The 22618-nt window shown below is 46.6% G+C and overlaps 1 protein-coding gene across 1 annotated transcript in view; it reads right to left on the reverse strand.

The window, feature by feature from the left end:
• obscnb (obscurin, cytoskeletal calmodulin and titin-interacting RhoGEF b) overlaps positions 1–22618 on the reverse strand; it is a 691209-nt gene that overhangs the window by 234360 nt on the left and 434231 nt on the right. Inside the window, exon 51 of the mRNA XM_078536828.1 lies at positions 18843–19109. Coding sequence (XP_078392954.1) covers positions 18843–19109 — 267 coding nt within the window. The remainder of the gene's footprint in view (positions 1–18842; positions 19110–22618) is intronic.

The following is a 22618-nucleotide window of genomic DNA, read 5'->3' on the forward strand; positions in this document are numbered from 1 at the left end:
TTAAAGTTATTTACATCTGTGGGGACCAACCCATGAGTATGATATAGTCCTCTGAAAATCACCTTTAATTCTCCTCAGCTTCAACTATTCTAAGAGGCAAAACTTTCATTTACCATCTCTTGAATATGGATATGTCAGTCCTTTGATCTGGTTAATTTGTCCTTTGTCCTGGTTATGGGGAGGCAGTGGCATTGTGGTATTTTTTTTATTCATTCATGGGATGTTGGCTTCGTTAGCTGGGCCAGCATATATTGCCCATCCCTAATTGCCCTTGAGAAGGCGGTGGTGAGCTGTCTTCTTGAACCTCTGCAGTCCATGTGGTGTAGGTACATCCACAGTGCTGTTAGGAAGGGAGTTCCAGGATTTTGACCCAGCAACAGTGAAGGAACTGCAATATATTTCCAAGTCAGGACGGTGAGTGACTTGGAGGGGAACTTGCAGGTGGTGGTATTCCCATCTATCTGCTGCGTTTGTCCTTCTAGATGGTAGTGATCGTGGGTTTGCAAGGTGCTGTAGAAGGAGCCTTGGTTAATTCCTATAGTGCATCTTGTAGATGGTACGCACTGCTGCTACTGTGCGTCAGTGGTGGAGGGAGTGAATGTTTGTGGATGAAAAGTAGGGAGATCATTTTGGAGTTGTATAGAACCTTGTTGAGGCCACAGCTGGAGTACTGTGTGCAGTTCTGGTCGCCACATTATAGGAAGGATGTGATTGTACTGGAGGGGGTGCAGAGGAGGTTCACCAGGATGTTGCCTGGGATGAAACATTTAAGTTATGAAGAGAGGTTGGATAGATTTGGGCTGTTTTCGTTGGAGCAGTGAAGACTGAGGGGCGATCTGATCGAGGTGTACAAGATTATGAGGGGCATGGACAGGGTGGATAGGGAGTAGCCGTTCCCCTTAGTTGAAGGATCAGTCACGAGGGGACATAAGTTCAAGGTGAGGGGCAGGAGGTTTAGGGAGGATGTGAGGAAAAACCTTTTTACCCAGAGGGTGGTGACGGCCTGGAATGCGCTGCCAGGGAGAGTGGTGGAGGAGGGTTGCCTCACATCCTTTAAAAAGTACCTGGATGAGTACTTGGCACGTCATAATATTCAAGGCCAAGGGCCAAGTGCTGGTAAATGGGATTGGGTAGGTAGGTCAGGTGTTTCTTACGTGTCGGTGCAGACTCGATGGGCCGAAGGGCCTCTTCTGCACTCTGTGATTCTGTGACTCTGCATGAAGATGTTATGATCTTCTAAGTATCCTGCTATAACCCCCTTATAAATGGATTCTAGCAATTTCCTTTTGACAGGTTAATTTAGTTAGGCTAACTAGTCTGCAGTTTCCTGCTTTCTGTCTCCTCCCTTTCGTGAATAAAGGTGTTACATTAGCTATTTTCCAATCCACTGGGACCCTTCCAGAATCTAAGGAATTTTGGATGATTGTAACCAATGCATCTACTATCTCTGCAGACACTTACTTTTAAGACCCCAGGATGCAGGCCATCTGGTCCTGGGGAGTTCCCAGCCTGTAGGTCTAATATTTTACCCACCACCTTTTCCCTGGTGATGGGATTGTTTTAAGTTCCTCCCTTTCAAGTATCTTTAGGGGCTGAATCTTCGGCTCGGCGAGCGGGGGCGGGGCCCGCTCGCCGGGGCATAAAATGACGCGGGGTGAAGTTGGATGTCCGTCCCGATGTCACCGCGCGTCATTTAGATTTCCAGTTCTGCGGGCGCACAGCCGAGTTGACTGCACACCCGCTGAATTGTCAAAGGCCTGTTAAGGCCATTAATGAACTAATTAAGGCTATTGAGAAAGCTGCCCATCAAACCTTAAGGTTGGCGGGCAGGCGAAGAGCCCAGGCAGCCTTCGCATTTTTCATGGAACCTCATCCACAGGCAGGATGAGGTTTCATGAAGGGATTATAAATTAAATACATTTTTTCATTAAAGTTCACTGACATGTCCCAGCTCATGTGACACTGTCGCATGAGGGGACATGTCTTAAAAAAATTTTTTTTTCTTTATTAAAAGCTTTGGAACTTAAACTAATCTCCCTGAGGCAGCTCTGTGCCTCAGGGAGATTTCTGCGCTCTTTCGCTCGCATGCATGTGAAAGAGCGCAGGCCCCGACTCAGGGAACCGCCGCCCTGCCCGCAAAGGGAATGCTCAGCACTTCCAGGCATGCGTCACATAAAAATCAGGTCCACAACCACCCGTGCCTGCACAACCCCCTCGACGGGGGGAAAGTTCTACCCTAGGAAGTTTTCTAAGCCTTCTACAGTGAACAGACACAAATACCTTGTTTCCATTATTAATTATTCTTTGCTGATTCTGAAAATCTGACCAACCTTCTGACAGATTTGTACAGTATTTCTTTTAATTTGATAAAATCCTTAATTTCTTTATTTAGCCACAGATGCATCCTTCTTTCTTATTGGGATAAATCTTTGCTGAGAGTAATTAAACATCTCTTTAACAGTCTGCCAATGCATATCTACTGTCCTACCTTTTAAACTAGTTTTCCAGTTCACGTTAGTGAGCTCTGCTTTCATACCTTTATGCAGGTTTAAGACACTAGTTTTAGACCCACACTTCACCCCTTCAAACCGAACATGAAATTCAATCATATTACGATCGCTCTCACCTAAAGGCTCCTTTACCATGAGGTTATTGATTAATCCTGTCTCATTGCTCATTACCAGGTCTAGAATAGCCTGTTCCCTGGTTGGCTCTAGAATGTACTGCTCTAAGAAACTGTCCCAAATACGCTCGATGAGTTCATTTTCCAGGCTACCTTTACCAATCTGATTTGTCCAATCTACATGTAGATTAAAGTCACCCATGATGATTGCAGCACCTTTCTTACACTCACCGTTTATTTCTTCCTTTATACTCTGTCCTACAGTGTGACTACTGTTAGGGGCCTGTAAATTGCTCCCACAAGTAACCTATAGCCTTTTATATTTCTTATCTCCACCCAAACTGATTCTACACCTTGCTCTTTCGAGCTAAGGTCATCTCACTACTGTACGATAATTAACAGAGCTACCGCACCACTTTTTCCAAGCTTGATATCTTTTCGAAAGACAAATACCCTTCAATATTCAGGTCCCAGCCTTGGTCACCCTGCAAACATGGGTAGAATCATCCAAGTTTGCACTAAGTGTGGTAGTGGGCAGGATAAAGGAAGTTTTGCCCGCCGGCTGCAATGGCGGCTTTTCACGTCGTACCGTCCCATTCCCGCCTCATTAATAATGCATTCCTGGGAAACAGGGCAGGTCAGTGGCAGGGCGGCCTCTGAATTGCCCGCCCTGCCCTCACCTCAAGCTTTCAGTAAACTGGGCATCACATTTAAGGGCCACCCCTGCACAGAGCTAGCACTCTTCAAGGGATAGGAAGCTGCTGGGAACTCATGGCTGCCAAAAGTATGGAATATGCAGCCCCCAGATTTAGCGACGCCTCACTTGAGCGCCTAGTGGATGCAGTGGAGGCCTACCGCGAAGTCCCCTACCACCCCACTCCGGGCAAAAACCAGCAAACAATGTCACCAATCCATCACGGGAGGTGGTGGCAGCGGTAGTCAGCGCCAATGCCTTGCAAAAGAGGACAGCCATCCAGTGCAGGAAGAGGATGAATGGTCTCATCCATTCGGCCAGAGTAAGTCACTCTTCTCATCACTCTCAACTCACACAAACCCAGACAGCGGGTGAATGTCACGCAGAGCTGCTGGAAGCCCTCAACAGAGTGGCACACGAGTCAGAGCAGTGCATCTCTGATGAAGTGGTGCCCACGTTTGTACGTATGGAGATCTCCATGGGAAGGATGGCGGATGCCATGGAGGCCCTGGTCCAGCAGAACACAGAGATGTGCGCAGACCTGCACTCCATTGCAGCCAGCATGGGTCAGTTCCTGCAGTGGCAACACGAGAGGGAAATGGGGCACCTCAACGTCCCACCAGGTGCTGCTTCCCCTTAAGGACTCAGGCTGGGGCCCTCGGTGACCCGAAAGAAGGAGGCGTGGCAGCTGGACACCCCTGAGTCAAACACTCAGGAATCTCAGAGGTTATCCTCCCCCTCAAAGTCCCCTTCACCTGTGGTCCCCTCAACCTCATCCTCTGTCACTGCAGAGGGAGCAGCTGGCCAACAGGAGGACAGCCAAAGCAAGCTGGGGCCCTCAAGGCCTCTGCCGTCCAGAGGGCCCATGCCAAAGTCATCAGAGGCAACTGGGCCAACCATTGCACAGGTTGACTCCACCCCTGTGCAGATGTCAGGGCAGCACCCAGAAGAAGTGGTAGGCCTAGAAATGTTAAGAATTTCTGATCACAAAATGTGTTCACCCATGCAACCCCTTGTCTCTTTACAATCTGAAAATATATTAACTTTCACTGAGTAATGTGTAATGGTGTCTTTCAGCTTCATTTACAGGCTTCACAAGTCCTCCCTATGCAATCCCCACCACCCCCCCACCCCACCCCACCCCCACCCAGCATTGGCCGTTCAGCTGCACGCAGCCGGACCACAGGCGATTTGGGAGGGACACGTGTGTGTGTGTGTGTGTGTGTGGCAGGGCCTCTTGGAGCCTTGTGCAAGCATTCTCCCACCCATGTGAAGCCTTCCTCCATCACACTCATCTCAATGCTGCTTGCTGGGGGTTCTCTTTCAGTTGTTCATCTAAGCTGATCTGCATCTCCACCCACCCACTGGTCGTACTCCCACACAGCACGTGTGCCCGTCCAACACAAGGCTCCTCTGATTTTCGATTTCAGAGGCATGGTTGTTGTAAAATGTGTTTTCAGCTCGCCTGTCCTTTCCCCTCCCACAGTCACCATGTCCTTTCTCCCATCACTGTTGATCCTCCCTGGCATCACCTTCCACCTCCCCACCAGCCAGAACCATTTTCTTTCCACAATGTCCAGGTGAACGTGCATGTTCCTGATCTTCCCGAGAATCCCACCCCCATCCACAATGACCTCACCGACTTCCTGCTTCCCACCCCCAGGGTCCATGTCTGCCTCCAAGTCCCTACTAACCATGCACGCCAGCCCTTTTAACGCTACTGTTGCACCCTCACGCTCCTACCCTACCGCTCAATCTGCCCTCTCTCATACTCACCATTACCTAGCCAGCGATGCCTACATCCCATGAATGAATAAAAAAAACCAAGCCCACCCTCACTCAGTTCACTCCCCAGCAGGCAGTCATCGACTCCAGAGACGCCTCCCTTGGATGCTCATATGGATATTCACCCCCTTTCCCCCTCCTCCACCTTTACTCCCTCCTCCCCCAGTCTCCTTCCTCACCCGGACCCCTCCCCCCACTCTGAACTCTTCACCAACCCACCCCCCGAACTCCTTCCCTTACTCCCTGCCCCCTTACACCTACCTCCTCAGTTTCTGCATTCTCCTCATTACAACCTCCTCCCCCATCCTCACAAGCTCACCCCAACCAATACCTTCGTACCCCTCTTCCCAACCTCACCCCCCATAGCACCCCCTCCAATACACCTTCCTCTCCCACTCACAGCTAGACTTTACTCTCCACGCTCCCACCGATCATCCGTAGCAGCCCATGGCCAAGACCCTGATGTCCCAAAGCAGACCCCAGGCATCAATGTTGACCTTCCATCCTCTGTGAGCTGCTTCTCAGTGAACCTTTGTCCATGAAAATCTACCCAGCACGCGATACACGTGTTCCTACAGGGTCCGGTAGCCGAAGGGCTCCAGCGTCTTCTGCTCCTTGGATATCTGCAATGTGAGCAAGGCCCTAACGGTAAGTCCCAACTTCTGTATGTCACAGTTGTCAAGATGTGTTCTGAGCTGCTGTGTTTTCCCGCTGATGCGCCCGGATGATCCAGTGTGGGAGGATGATTCCAGCAAGCAGGGCTTATGATTGTATGCAGAGGTTTTAAAATGACTTTCCCAACATGCAGTGGCGGGAAAGGCGGCCTGCCATTGACAGTCGGAGCGAACCATCGAATCGCACACTGGTTTCACAACGTCGTGAAACCGATTTTTGGTCTTCTTGTGATATTGTCCACTCACGCCCGCCATGAAGCCCGACGCCAATGGGGACGGACAATTCCAGCCCATGTCTCTGTGATGGCTATGAGCTCATACATATTTATTTCTATCTGTGCTATCAATTCATCCATTTTTTAATGAATGCTGTGCACATTCAGATACAGAGCCTTTAACTGCCTTTTTACCATTTTTGCAATAATCCTTATCTGCTAAATACCATGCATGGATTTCAGATGGCTCCATGAAGAAAGAGCTGCGGCACCTCCGATTGCTGAATGATGAAGGCATCATGGCAGTTTCCAGCATATCAGGAACACCCTTGCATGAAGTACTTGCTTTGAGCGCAGACCAGCTGGAAGTTTAGGAAGCGGAATCCCGTTCTGTTGAAGAATCTTCCTGGCTGGTCAGTTGGCATTACGGGCAGTGTCTGATGGTAGGAAGGACCATTGTGTCACACTGGTCAGCCACGGCCCACCTCAAGTTGGGCAGCCCTCGACTAGTAAGGTGCTTACCTGCCATAGTCCAGCTGCATCAATGGGTGCTTAGAGCTTAGAATCTACTCAACAAGTGGACGGAGTCCATCGCACTAGGCAAACAAATGAAACAAACTAAAGGAAGATGTCGACTCTTCAATTGGAAAGCTGGACCATCAAAAGCATGTGCACAAGATTGACAGACGACTTGCATCTGGTCATACGAACATACAAAATTGGAGCAAAAGTAGACCAATTGGCCTGTTGAGCCTGCTCCGCCACTCAATAAGATCATAGCTGATCTGTTTGTATTACTAACTCCACATTCCCATCTACCCCCAGTAACCTTTGATTCCCTTACCCAACAAGAATCTACCTCCATCTTAAAGATATTCAATGTCTCCGCCTCCACCGCCTTCTGAGGCAGAGTTCCAAAGTCGCACAACCCTCTGAGAGAAAAAAATTCTTCTCATCTCTGTCCTAAAAGGGCGGTCCTAATTTTAAAACAGTGCCCCCTAGTTCTGGACTTACCCACAAGAAGAAACATCATTTCCACGTCCACCTTGTCAAGACCATGCAGGATCTTATATACTTCAATTAAGTCACCCCTCACTCTTCTAAACTCCAGTGGAAACAAGCCCAGTCTGTCTAACCTTTCCTCATAAGACAACCCACTCATTCCAGGTATCAATCTAGAAAACCTCCTCTGAACCATCTCCAACGCATTTACATCCTTCCTTAGGCAAGGATACCAAAACTGCACACAGTATTTGAGATGTGGTCTCACCAATGCCCTGTATAACTGAAGCATAAGATCCTTACTTTTATGTTCAATTCCTCTCATAATGAAGGATAGCATTCCATTAGCCTTCTTAATTACTTGTTGTACCATCATACTAACTTTTTGTGACTCATGCATGAGAACACCTAGATTCCTCTGCACCTCGGAATTCTGCAGTTTTTCTCCATTTAAGTAATACTCTGCTTTTTATTCTTCCTGCTAAAGTGAACAACTTCAGATTTCCCCACATTGTACTCCATCTGCCAAATTTTTGCCCACTCATCTATATCTGTCTGCAACCTCCTTATGTCCTCCTCACAATATACCTTCCTACCTATCTTTGTGTCATCTGCAAATTTAGCTACCATGCCTTCGGTGCCCTCATCTAAGTCATTGATCTAAATTGTAAAAAGTTGAGGCCCCAGCACAGACCCCTGCGGGACTCTGCTCGTTACGTCCTGCTAATCAGAAAATGACCCATTTAAGCACATGCTCTGTTTTCTCCCAATCAGCCAATCTTCTATCATGCTAATATGTTATTCCCTACATGATGATCTTTTATTTTCCATAATAACCTTTGACACCTTATCGAATGCCTTATGGAAATTCAAATACAGGACACCTACAGGCTCTCCTTTATCCACGGCGCAAGTTACACCTTCAAAGAACTCCTATAAATTGGTTAAACATGATTTCCCTTTCACAAAACCACGCTGATTCTTCCCAATTACCTTGAGTTTTTCTAAGTGCCCAGCCATAACCTCCTTAATGATCGATTCTAGCACCTTCCCGACAACAGACGTCAGGCTAACTGGCCTATAGTTTCCTGTTTTCGGCCTCCCTCCATTCTTGAATAGAGGACTTATATTTGCTACTTTCCAGTCTGATGGAACCTTTCCAGAATCTAGCAATTTTTGGAAAATTAACATCAACACATCTACGACCTCATTAGCCCCTTTATTAAGACCCTAGGATGAAATCCATCAGGAGCCAGAGACTTGTCAGCCCGCAGCTCCAACAGTTTGCTCAGTAAGGCTTCCCTAGTGATTGTAAATTCACCAAGTTCCCTTCTCCCTTCCACCTCTTGATTTACGGCTATTACTGGAATAACGTGCGCAAGACAGCTGCAATCAACATGGAACTTGATAAATTGAACATTGACAAAGCTTCCCTACAAGAGGTCAGGCTTTCCAGGAATGGATCACTGAAAGAGGCCAGAATTTTGATGTCGGTGTGTGGGCGCGGGCCCAACACACCGACGTGTAATATGACACGCGGTGACATTGGGCGTGCATCCCGACGTCACTGCGTACCATCGTGATAGTTCGGTGGGTGGGTGCTATGAGCTCTGATGTGCGCCCGCCATTAATTAACGGGCCACTTAAGGCCCTTGAGGCATTAATAGGCTGAGATTTTTCAGAGCCCGTGCGATCTTCAGAGCGTCGCACGGGCACAACAAGTAGGCCAGTGGGCTCGCGAATGCTATTTATTAAACATTTACTTTTTGAACTTACTGCTACTTGCTTGTGTGAAAAGGAGAACTTCAAATCTCTTGAAAGCTGATTGTACAGGAAAAATGGGCTTCAGGTCAGGACTCTGGAGTAAACATCATTCTCGGGGCCTTGCAGCTTTCAGGCAGCCTTCCCTTACCCTGGGAATGGGAGTTGTGCTCTCCACTGGAGGCACCTCCACTGAGGAGGAAGGGAGGGCTAGAAGGGGGAGGCAGCCAGGAGTCCATATTCAGCCTCCAGGAGAGCTACCTTTGGGAGGACAGGCGCAGGCACAAGGGACGCAGGGCTAACGAAGTGCAAGGCGGAAGGGATTGCAGAAGACGCCACTATCCTGCTGCCAGGGTTTACAGGCGGCGAAGCAGCTACCTCAATATGTCTGCTGAAGGAGGCTCTGTCTCTCAAGGAGACAGTGACCTCCATTTGTCTGATGGTAGACCCTGCAATCAGCTCCAACTGTGTGGGTGGGCATCCCATGCCAGTGGCACTGAAGGTCATGGCTGCCCTCAACTTCTATGCTTCCAGCTCTTTCCAGGGGTCTGTAGATGATCTTTGCGGAGTCTCCCAGTCAGCTGTCCACAGTTGTGTCAAGTACGTGACAGACGATCTGTTTAGGTGTGCATTGACTTTCATTCACTACTGCTGGGACAAGGCCAGCCAGGCAGAGCGAGCCAGAGGCTTCGCAGCAATTGCTGGGTTCCCCCGCATCCAGGGTGCAATTGACTGCATACATGTGGCCATCAAGGCGCCAGCAGGTGAGCCGGGTGCCTTCATCAACAGGAAGGGATTCCACTCCACGAACATGCAAATAGTGTGTGACCATAGGATGCAGATTCCACAAGTCTGTGCAAGGTACCCAGGCAGCTCCCATGACACATACATCCTCAGACACTCCCACATGCCGAGGTTCTTCAGTGCTCCAGCCTGGCTGGATGGATGGCTGCTGGGTGACAGGGGCTGTCCCCTCAAAAGATGGCTCATGACGCCCCTCTGCCACCCAAGAACAGAGGCTGAGCAGCGGTACAATAGGAGCCACCCCTCCACAAGGGCTGTGGTAGAGAGAACCATCGACCTTCTCAAGATGTGCTTCCGATGCCTAGACCGTTCAGGGGGCGCACTGCAATACCCCCCTAGATCGTGTGTCACTGATAGTGATTGCATGCTGCACTCTCCACAATCTGGCGCTGGAAAGGGGGGACGCAGTGGAGAAAGATGAAGACGCAGATGCTCTGGCTGCACACGATGAGTCCAGTAGTGAGTCCGAGGACGAGCACACTCAGGAGAACACTGAGGGAATAGACGCTGACCCGAGCAACCTCCAGGGAGGCAGGGACACCCAGGAGGCTTTAATCTAACGAACCTTCAGCTAGCCCACCACAGATAGACCTCCAACACATGCCAGGGCTGCAGGCTCCATACTTGATACCTAAGAGCAACATCTGCCTGATTAGGAATATTAACTATGTGTGTTGTCAATAAAGCTCAATGACAAAAACATCATGGGTTCCTGAACATCTGCAGAAGTAAGGAAGCACCCTGAGCATTGTTCAGAACTAAAGCATTTAATGTTTTCATAAAACAAAACAGAAAAGGAAGTTAATTCACAGGTGTTGAGCTGCAAACCGACTAATAATCAATTAATACCAGGGCAACAGAAAACCACCAGTGAGAAGCCCGTGATGTGCCTAAGGTGCCTTATGCTTATATTTTCAGGTGCTATGTCTCGGTGCTCCCCCCTTGCTGGCACTGGCATTGGAGACAGCCTGCTCACTCTGCTGTCCCGTTGGCCTTGATGACCTTGGCGGGCATCCTCTGGCCCGTGGAGCCTGTGATAGCCCCGCCTGGGAGGGAGCAGCCAGTGGCATGGCTGGCATCTCCCCAGTCGCTGCATCCTCATTGGATCCCACGGTCACTGGCAGAGGGGCGGAGGAGCTGCTGCCTGCATCCGGAGTGCTCTGAAAGGAGCCCGCAGAGACGACAGGTAGCTTGTGTGCCAACGTGAGGTCACTTCGGACCTCCCTGCTCACCACTGATGGATGGGCACCTAGCTGGGATACTGGGTGCCCAATCCATCTCCCACACTGATACTGACCAGCTGAGGTCAATGCCGCTGTGAGGGCTTGCAGGTCCGAGCGCATCCCTGGGAAGCCTTGATTGTTCTCCTGGAGGAGCCTCTCCATGAGAGTCGCCACCCTCTCCATGGAGGAAGCATTGCACTCGGCCATGAGGGTCAATGCATTGCTGATCCTCCGCATCGACTCCTCCATCACAGAGACCATGGCACGCATTGCCTCATGTATCTCCGACAGATCCTCCCGCAGACCCTGCTGGACTTCCAGTGCTGCTGCCTCAGGGGCGACTCCAGAGGCACATCATCAGCCACTGACTGAGCAAGTTCCTGGTGCCCTGCAGTCCTCCGACTGCCGCGCTGTGGGCACTCTGTCTCCGCCTGCACCTCAAGTGAGTGTGAAGTGCCCTCACCACTGTGCCTCGGGACACTAGCCAACAGTCTTATCCACACCGAGGTGCTGGTATCTGCACTGGTGCCTGCCTGGCTGAGATGGTGTGATCCTGGTGCTTGTAACTCTTCAGGGTCCTCAGGTGTTAGTGGTGGGCCCTCTATCTCCTCGGTCTGGGCGTGCTCCGGTGAGGCTGAAAGGAAGAACATGGACATTTGATTAGTTGAAGTTGTGACACTGTTAATGTGCATGCCTGGCCCCCGGTTAAGGATGCACTCCTCCTTCCATAATAAATGGGAAACCCATGTTGGATGCTGAATTCACTAAACAGTCAACAGTGGAATGGTTGCAATAACAGACATTGTGGCCTCAGTGCACGGCACTCTTACCTCCCACTGACACCCAAGACCTCACCGCTGCCGGTTGACCTGGGCGCATGGCACCTCTCCAGCTCGAGAGCCTCCTGCGTATATCTGGTGAGAGAGAGCGACTGTGCCTGCCCTTCGTCAGTCCGCATCTGCTGAGCGTTATTGTGTGCAGTCTTCTCCTGAAAAGGGGAGAGGGGCATTGATTAGTCCACCCTGCACCTGGATTGCCATTGCAGCCCTGCTACTCCCACCTGAGTGAAACATTGCAGGGCTTATGTGGATCGTGATCCTGGAGCCGCCGTACACTCACAGCAAGCAGCCAGGGCTGACCCCCTTGCACAGATGCTGCCTCCATAACATTTGCCAATCACATTGTATCACCTTCCAAAGCAAGGACGCACTACCAGCTAGTGTGCCAAGGGCAGCAGATGGATGGCTGCCCCGCCACCTGGAAGTTCCCCTCCCAGTCAATCAGCATCCTGACTTTGAAATGTTTCGGCGTTCCAGCACTGCGCCTAGGTACAGGTCCTTGAGGTCGCCTCCAAAACAATACTGTGGGTGTAAGTGCACCATATGCAGCGGATACAGAACCCAGCTCAGGACCACCCTCTCAGGGTCAACTAGGCATGGGCAATAAATGCTGGCCCTCCCAGTGAAGGCCATATGCTGTGAATGATTCAATGCAGTAACTACATTCAGAGTTGGGGGGTGAGGCCAGGGGGGCCAATCTAATTGCTGTGCTAAGTGACCCATGCCAACATGGTATTCACCCTTCCCGATCGCAAGAGGCTGTTGAAGCGCTTGTGGCACTGAACCCAGATGCGTCGCACCACATTGTGTGCGCTGACCCTTTCTGCCACCTCCTTCCAGGCATGTTTTGGCATGTGGGGGTCCTCATCCTCCCGTCCCTTGGCACGATGATTTCACGTCGTGCTGCCACCTGCTTGAGGAGGGCAGCAAGGCACTCATCTGAGAATCGAGGGGCACAGTACCCCACCGGCCTGCCTGGTCTGATCTCGAGAGCGCTCTCAGGAACCCTTCTGGTCGCCATCGTTGCCAGCCTTTGGAAGGCTGCCTGCACAGTTTTTAAACAGGCCGCTGGGTCGCCAGTGGAGCCGGTGGTCATTAGATTCCTGCTTCCACCCACCCCCTCCTGCTGTTCTCGGGAGCTGCGATTCACACTGGACGGGCCTTAATTGGCCTGCCCGCGTAAAATGGCGGCGCGGGCGGCGATCAGCTCTGCGCCCGCCCACGCCTGCACCCGACCTGCCTGCCCGACATGCTGAAAATTCTCCCCAGAAAAACACTATACATTCATTTGGCAGAGGAAGAGTTCAGAGGAAATGCATGTAGGAAACATGGTGTCGGCTTTGCTGTAAGGAATTCACTACTCTTGATGCTCGAACCCCCCACAAATGATTCAGAATGTGTTCTCTCCATCCACTTCTCAACTCAAGCAGGGCCAGTTAACCTCATGAGTATTTATGATCCAAAGTTGTATTCCACTATAGGGGCAAAAGATCAGTTCTATGAGGAGCCTGACATTGCTATCAGCAGAATCCCTAAGTCAGAACATTTTTATCTACTTGGGGATTCCAGTGCAAGAGTAGGCGTCGAACATGAGGCATGATTCTCCTGCTTTGGACAGCATGGCCTAGGAAAGATAAATGCGAACAGACAGAGAATAGTCATTTGGTAGTACAGAACTTGATTATTGCTGAAAAAAGAAACATATCTAAGCTTTTCATCTTGCACTCATCAGGACACTCCGAAGAATACCAATATAAGGGGGAAAACAACAATTTATATTGTATGTGAAAAGTTGCCAATTGGCATTGTCATGGAGAATGCACCACTGATGATGATTGACAGTTAACTGCCAAGCATTGTTTGAAATTTGAAACAGGCAGCTTGACCCTGATTGGTCAAGGCATTGCCCTGAGGAATAAGTCAGCAAATGGCTGTCACCTACTTCGTTTAGTTGAAATAGGCCCAATGTATGTATATGTTCTCTTTGTCTGCAAAAGAACAGGGCCCTGTGCATTAATATATGTAGCTTCCAGTACATGCAAATGCACCAGACTGCAAGCCCGACTGACAATCTTAAATTGGTTGTCAGCGTAATTCTTGGCACATTGAGGATTATTTAACAAATGTTGTCCAATCGCGGAATCATTTCTAATGTTGGGCACTGTGTTTTGAGTTTTGCAAGTGCAGGATGGTTGGGTATGGTCTGTACCCTGCCCGTTGCGAACAGCAGCTGGGATATGCTGTTTGATACGATCCGCCTGTCTTTGGAACATATGGCTTACATACCTAGCATCACACTGGCATTGAAATTCATATACCATATTACTGATTTGTGTGATAGGCAGACAGGAAGCGCTAAACACCACAGAAAGCTATTGAACCCACAATGGTGGAGGTTAGCAAAGCTATTGGGCAAAGCTCCAGGTGCTGATGCTATACCACCTGAACTCATCAAGCAAAGGAAACTGGCACTCATGTAGCATTTGTACGAACCTCTCTGTCTCTGCTGGAGGGAGAAGGCAGTGGCCCAGGATATGCATGATGCAAAGATTGTGACCATGTTCAAGGACAAGGGTAACCGCAGCAATGCAACAACTGTTGAGGCATCTCCCTGCTAAGCATCGTGGGAAAAGTATTTGCCTGTGTTGCCCTTGTCAGACAGCAAATATTGGCTGAACACATCTACCCCAAATCACAGTGTGGTCTCAGAACTGGAAGATGTACAATTGATATGATCTTCTCAGATCCGCAGCTGCAAGAGAAATGCCGTGAACAAAGGAGACCACTATATATTGCCTTCATTGATCTCACCAAGGCATTCGACCACATCAGCAGAAGAGATCTATATAAGCTGCTGGAGTAAACAGGCTGCCTGCTGAAGTTACTCAATGTGATCTCTTCTTTCCATGACAACATGAAGGATAAGGTCAGCTATGACAAGGTAACATCTGAACCCTTTAAGATCTGCAGTGGGGTCAAACAGGGTTGTATTCTGGCACCAACACTCTTTGGCATATTCTTCTCTTTACTGCTATCATATGCCTTCAGGTCATGTACAGAGAGTGTCTACTTACATACTAGAACTGACAGAAAGCTGTTCAACCTTGCTCGCCTGAGATCTAAGATAAAGGAGCGCCAAGTCCTCATCAGAGAGTTGCTCTACACTGATGATGATGCACTAGCATTTCATACCAAGGAACACCTTCAGCAGCAAATGGACAGACTCGTTCACACCTGTAAAGAGTTTGGTTTGACCATCGGATGAGTGAGAGAGTGTGCACAACAGCAACCTGACTGAGAACACCAAACTGCGAGTCTACCAAGCCTGTGTCCTCACCGCACTCCTCTACAGTGGTGAGGCCTGGATAACATAGGCTAGGCAGTTTCCACCTTCACTATCCCTGACATATCTTTGGCATCTCTGGGCAGGGCAAGGTCACAACTCAGGGGTCCCAGGGGTGTGCTAGTTCCATCAGAATACACCCATTGCTAAGCTAATGACGTCTGCGCTGGCTCGGCAATGTTCATCGGATAGATGACAGCAGTATACCCAAAGACTTTCTGTTCAGTGAACTGGCCACTGAGTCACAACCTCCTGGTTGTCCATGCCTCTGCTACAAGGACACCTGCAAGTCAGGCATGAACATAGCAGACAATAACACTGACAACTGGGAGACAGTTGCTGACAGCCCTGACATTTGGAGGTTGGCTGGAAGAGGAGTGGCAGAGGCAACCAGAAGCGAAAAGGTCAGCCTGCCAAGAAGAGAACCCAGAGAAAACAGAGGCCAGCAAATCATGCACCCTTTCAGCCCACTGTCTTCCTTTACAGCAAAAAGAGACTGCCATGCCGGAGTGGGGCTCCTGAACCACACCAAGCAATGCTGAACACAGAGCTGACCACCACAGCGCAAACCATTGTCTTACAGGATGGAAGGCTGTAACAAAAAAAGTTATAATTTTAAAAATCATGTCTATTTATTCCAACTGCTGTTGGAAAATAGACCCAGTTCTGAGTGGTATGGATACTATAACACACCCACTATTTCCCAGACACACAGATCTCATACAATTGGTTTCAAACTAAATGTAAATCCGTTGGAACCTACTGAAATGACTTTCCCAGAAGATGCAGGATTCCCAGGATCCAGTCTTAAAATCCAGCAGTTAGCTGACAGTCACTACTAAACACCCATGGTCCTGAAAACTGATTGTACTATGATGAGTCTCAAGTTATCTAAAACCACTGCGAGCTACTTTTACATTCATTATGTAAAGCTCTCATTAGTAATGAGGTTAAAAACTTTTAGCGCTGAGGTTAGTAGTTTGCAAGTCAGATTTCAAAAGCTTGGTGCACATGACTCAGCTGAAAATATGTAAGCTGTTTTTGTAGAGCCTAGGCAGATGTGTACACTGAGATAAGTTAGGTCAATTGCATATCCAAGTACTTTTTAAACACTATGAGTTTCGACCTCTTGCGCGCTTTCAGGCAGTGAATTCCAGGCCATCACCTTCCTCCAGGTGAAAAAAGTTCTTCAATCCTCTCTAATCCTTCTACCAATTACTTTAAATATTTGCCCCCTTGTTACTGACTTCTCCGCTAACAGAAATAGGTCCTTGCTATCCACTCTATCTAGGCCCCTCATAATTGTATACAACTCAACTAAATTTCCTCTAAGCTTCCTATCCAATCTTTCCTCATACTTAAAAATTTCTATTCCTAGCAACATCCTGATAAATTTCCTCTGTATCCTCTCTAGTGCAATATAGAATAGTGCTAGACAGAATACAATGGAAAAAATCTTTAGATCCGATTGGTGAGCTATATGTGGTTTTCTTGCCTTGGACACTTCACATCTCCTGGCGAGCATTATTGGGGTAAGCACTACTCAAGCACCCACGCTAGTTTTGCAACTGAATCCATTCCCAGTGTTTAGGGCTGGATCTCCAGCTTCTGGCTAGGATGAATGGGGGCTCCGCCTAGTCATACTTGCGCCAACAAAGTGGATGTTAGGGATTTCAGGGTCTAACTGCCAGTATCACAAATGACCACTTGTCTAAGGCACCATAACAATAGCCTGAAAGTTAATGTATTCAGAATGCAACACAGAAAGGAAGAAAAAATGGTGGAAAAAGGAGAGAAAGAACAAGCCTTGAGCATCATACTACATATTGAAAATTTACTTGTAATAATATACTTCTACACCAGCAGGTAAAGTATCTCAGATGCTTTCTGTAAAATAGCTAGGAGATGAATTTCCATAGGGGTTCTCCAATTATCGGATGTAACTTTTGTGTGAATTCCTTGCAAATCCCAGAAAAATTGTTAATTTTTAAGGGGTTTCTATGAATCTTCCACTGAAAATACAGTGGGCAATCGAAAGAATGTCAACTAACAAATTTCAACATGATAGTTGAATATGAAGGTACCTTTGATATTTAAAAATTGCTTTCATCATATAACCTGAATGCTTAACAAAAACATTTTGATTCTACTAATATGGTTTGCATCACACCATAATGCTCTCATGATGACTGCATCAGTTACAGTACAGCATTAATTGACAATACATTTTCCTTTCTAGAGCACGTATTCTCTCTACATAGGGGCACACACCATTTTACTTAAAGCTGCAAAACCTGGGCTCGGATTAGTAAAATCTAGGACTTTGTGAGCTCCAAGTGTGTATAAGGATGGCTAGAATTTAATAATCTAAAACTATTTGACTTACTAGCTCAGAAAAATGGCCAGATTCCTGTTGCTATCTTGCTATGATCCTCTTACCTCTTACAACATTAGCTTGCAGGGTTATCTTGAGCTGACTGGAAACAATCCTAACCTTCAGTGAAAGGCGTACTATTTGTACTTTATGAGACAAGCTGCTGTCAATTAGCAACACCACACTGAATTGCTAGCCTGCATAGTTCAATATTGGATTATCAAGTCCGAGTAAAAGAATCTAATTCCAAATTCCTATCATCAGGTCTCTCACCTTGGAGCCAACTTCGCCAATGAAAATCTATTTACCTCCCGCTTAAAGGCATAGAATTACAAAGAAGCTTCAACATGGAAATAAACCTACTTGGTGACAGAGAAATTTGTAATATTTCACTTGATAATCAGCTACAGGCAACTGATTGTGTAAGAACAAAAACATCACGCTGATTGCAAGAACATATAAAATTCCTTATCGGGTATCTTAGACCACCTGGTCATTGACTGAATGGAAATCTTCTTTCTGGTTGATTTCGGCCGTTGGACTAACCCTGGATATCATCTCAACAAAAACCAAATTTAATACATCAACAGTATTAAGTTGTTGCTGTCATTTATGATTTCTATCTCTTTGGAAACAGATGAGTCTGCAACCCCTTTGGAACAGTGCACCTCCCCTGGTTTGAAATCACTAGGCAAAATTCACTAGCTGATATTGCTGATATTTCCCCAATGTGACTGGAATAAATTGGTTGCAAAAGAAGAAATCCAAGGCAGGTATGGCCTTTACAGTTGTCAGCAGGGTGTTTCTAGTGATAAAGGAGGTTCTTAATTCCTTTACTACCATTTGGCAAGGTTCAATAATTACTTTAATAAATTTTCCAATATTGATTTTATGTTAATACAAGGTAAGACCAGTAAACATTATATCTGGAATACTGTCTTGACATGAGAATAACTTCCTATTTCTTGTTGGAAAGGATGATGACAGTCACTAACAGTGCAAAAATGCTTGGTTAGTGCACAATTGTTGCATTTGGCAATTACTTCATCCCATCAGGACCAATTCTGAACTGTTGTTATTTCCAGCAGATTTTGATGCCCTTTAGGCATTTTGAAATTACTGTGTAATTTGCTTTAATTGAATCCTTTACCAGTTTTTCTATTTCCTAACAGGTTCACTAACCTGTCAGAAGCTGACAATACATTAGTATTGAACAGGCACTGCAGTGACTTCCAGGCATCATACTATTAACAATCTAGTAAACAACAAGAAACTCATCTGCAATGTATTCTGGATTGTTGAATCGCCATAGTTAGCATAATGCATAAAGGCAACAGATGAAAAGAGTCGTACATAAAGTTCGACACGACTGACAACAAAGACAAATAAGACTCACGTGTAACATATCCCAAATAGTCTACATAAAATTAAATTCTTCAAGACAGAAGACTGTGACATACATTTTCTCCTAGATTTAAATAATATAATACAAAAGTGGTTCCTACCATTCACTTTTAGAAATGCAGTAGTCTTCTGGTCCCCAGAATCACAGGTATATTCTCCTTGGTCTTCTGGTTTTAGGTTGTGTATAAACAACTGAATGCAGGAACCTTCATGCTTCATTTCATACTTATCACTTGATTGAAGTAATACAATGCCTTTCCTCCATTCCACTGGAGCATCAGGTTTGGTAATCTCACAGCACAAAGTGGCCATACTACCCTCTTCAGCTTCTGTGTTCTCAAGTTCTTGTTTGAAAAACACAGGCAGGGCTAAGGGAGAAATTAATTTAACCATCTGATTATGTTGTTCGGTCAAGATCCAAGCTTGCCAAAGAGCTCTAGTAACCACTGAATAACAAATTGCAATCCCATTCATTCCCACTAAGCATGATATTTGGAAGATCATCAATACTGAGGTCAATCTGGACTGAAGAAGTTTAATACTTATTAAAAATATTGAAATATAAAGGATTGTCTTCCAAGTTTGCTGATGACACAAAACTGGGCGGGGCTGTGAGTTACGAGGAGGATGCAAGGAGGCTTCAGGGTGATTTAGGCAAGTTGTGTGGGCAAACACATGGCAGAGGGAGTATAACGTGGATAAATGAAAAACAGAAACGCAGAGTATCATTTAAATGGTGACATATTGGGAAATGTGGATGTACAAAGGGATCTGGGTGTCCTTGTACACCAGTCAATGAAAGTAAACAGGCAGGTACAGCAAGCAAATGATATGTTGGTCTTCATTGCAGGAGGATTTGAGTTCAGAAGTAGGGATTACTGCAGCTAAGCAAGGCCTTGGTGAGATCACACCTGGAGAATTACGTGCAGTTTTGGTCTCCCTACCTAAGAAAGGATATACTTGCCATAGAGGAAGTGCAGCAAAGGTTCACGAGGCTGATACCAGAGATGGCAGGACTGTGGTATGAGAAGAGATTGGTTGGGCCTGTATTCACTAGAGTTTAGAGGAATGAGAGGGGATCTGATTGAAATGTATAAAATTCTAACAGGGCACGACAGGCCAGGTGCAGGGAGGATGTTTCCCCTGGTTGGGGAGTCTAGAACCAGGGGCTACAGTCTCAGGATATGGGGCAGGCCATTTAGGACTGAGGTGAGGAAAAATTTCTTCACTCAGAAGGTGGTCAACCTGTGGAATTCTCTACCACAGAAGGCTGTGGAGGCCAGGTCACTGAGTATATTCCAGAAGGAAATTGATAATTTTTTGGATATTAGGGGCATCAAGGGGTATGGAGAGAAAGCGGGAATGTGGCGTTGAGATAGAGGATCAGCCATGATCGTATTGAATGGCGGAGCAGGCTCAAAGGGCCAAATGGCCTACTCCTGCTCCTAGTTCCTTTGTTTCTAAAGGTAATTAGTTTCTTATCCAGCTATAAATATGCTAACAAATAACTGATAGTTTGATCAACATATCAATTAAATTATGTGCTATGCCTATATTCATAAATCAACTAGATGATTTTCTGTTTTGATGAAAAGTTATTGATCTGACTTTCTCCACAGATGCTGCCTGACCCTCAGAGTACTTCTAACATTTTCTGGCTTTATTTCAGATTTCCAGCATCTGCAGTATTTTTCTTCTGTGGATGATTTTTCTTATAGCTTCTAATATTCTCAAAACAGATCAACTGAAGTACTCAAATATTCTTATATGTAAATCAATCATGCCTAGTCCAGCCAGTAGTCAAGAATATATAACAACCTGCATACAAACAGACCAAAGAGAGGGCATGAAAAAAGATTAGCAAGTAAAGTTAAAGATAACCCAAAGATGTTTTACCAATACATTAATGCTAAAAAGTTAGTGAAGGAAAAAGTGGGACTTATCAGAGATGAAGATGGAAACTTGTGTGTAGATGCAGAGGCTGTGGGAAGGGTTTTGAATGAATATTTTGTCTCCGTGTTTACAAAGGAAAGGGAGGCTGTAGATATCGTAGTCCAGGAGGAACACTGCGAGATATTGGACGGGATAGTCATAAAGAGAGAGGAAGTACTCGAAGGGTTGGAATCCTTGAAAGTTGATAAGTCACCAGGGACAGATGGGTTGTTTCCGAGGCTGCTGAAGGAAGTCAGGGAGGAGATAGCAGATGCTCTGAGGATGATTTTCCAATCTTCACTAGATACAGGGGAGGTACCAAAGGACTGGAGAAATGCAAATGTAGTTCCATTGTTTAAAAAGGGATCAAAGGAAATGCCAAACAATTATAGGCCAGTTAGTCTTACATCGGTGGTGAGCAAATTAGTAGAATCAATCCTGAGAGATAGGATTAACTGCCATGTTGAAAGGCATGGACTTGTCAGGGACGGTCAGCATGGATTTGTTAAAGGAAGGTCTTGTCTCACAAATTTGATTGAATTCTTTGAGGAAGTGACAAGAAGGGTTGATGAAGGTAGTGCAGTTGATGTTGTGTACATGGATTTTAGCAAGGCATTTGACAAGGTCCCACGTGGCAGACTGGTCAGGAAAGTAAAAGTCCATGGGATTCAGGGTAATGTGGCAAACTGGATAAAAGGTTGGCTTTGTAACAGGAAACAAAGGGTAATGGTCGATGGATGCCCTTGCGAATGGAAAGTTGTCTCAAGTGGTGTTCCACAGGGCTCGGGGTTGGGACCCTTGCTGTTTGTGTTATATATTAACGATTTGGATGTGAACGTGGGGGGCACAATTGGGAAATTTGCAGATGACACAGAGGTTGGCAGAGTAGTGGATAGTGTAGAGGATAGCCATAGTCTCCAAAACGATATAGATGGGTTGGTGGAGTGGGCAGTAAAGTGGCAGATGGATTTTAACATAGAGAAGTGTGAGGTCATACATTTAGGGAGGTCAAACAGTTACAGGGATCACAAAATAAATGGGCATATATTAAGAGGGGTAGATGAAGTGAGAGATCTTGGCATACAAATACACAGGTCCATGAATGCAGCAGTTCAAGTAGACAAGGTTGTAAAGAAGGCATATGGAATGCTCTCCTTCATTGGCAGAGTATAGAATACAAAAGTAAGGATATAATGTTGGAATTGTACAAAACACTGGTGAGGCCACAACTGGAGTATTGTGTGCAGTTCTGGTCACCACATTACAGGAAGGACGTAATAGCTCTGGAGAGAGTGCAGAGGAAGTTTACAAGAATGTTGCCAGGGTTAGAAAAGTGTAGCTACAAGGAGAGATTGCATTGGTTGGGGTTATTTTCCTAAGAACAAAGAAGGCTGAGAGGTGACTTGATTGAGGTGTACAAAATTATGAGGGGAATAGATAGAGTGGACAGGATAAAATTGTTTCCCTTGATGGAGAATTCTAGAACCAGGGGACATAGATTCAAGATAAGTGGCAGAAGGTGTAGGGGTGACATGAGGAAGAACTTTTTTACGCAGAGGGTAGTGGGTGTCTGGAATTCGCTGCCCAAGTTGATAGAGGCAGAAACTTTAAACTCTTTTAAAAAGTATCTGGATCTTCACCTAAAGTGCTGTAAGCTGCAGGGCTATGGGCCAGGTGCAGGAAGGTGGGATTAGAAAGGGCACATGGGTATCCTCGGGCTGGCATGGACAAGATGGGCTGAATAGCCTCCTTCTGTGCTGTAACTTTTCTATGGTTCTATATGACAAACATCATCCTAATTTTATATTACAAAAATAACCAATCTTCAAACTCTTGTAACGTCAAGCTAGAAATTGCATTTGTGATAAATGGACATCTGGATAAGTGGTATAGCGTTCCCTATTATTGTCATTTATCACGCAGCAAACAGAGGAGTTGCATTTGT

Source organism: Cetorhinus maximus, chromosome 3 (genome assembly GCF_964194155.1).
Source record: "Cetorhinus maximus chromosome 3, sCetMax3.hap1.1, whole genome shotgun sequence".
In the NCBI taxonomy this organism is placed as follows: domain Eukaryota; kingdom Metazoa; phylum Chordata; class Chondrichthyes; order Lamniformes; family Cetorhinidae; genus Cetorhinus; species Cetorhinus maximus.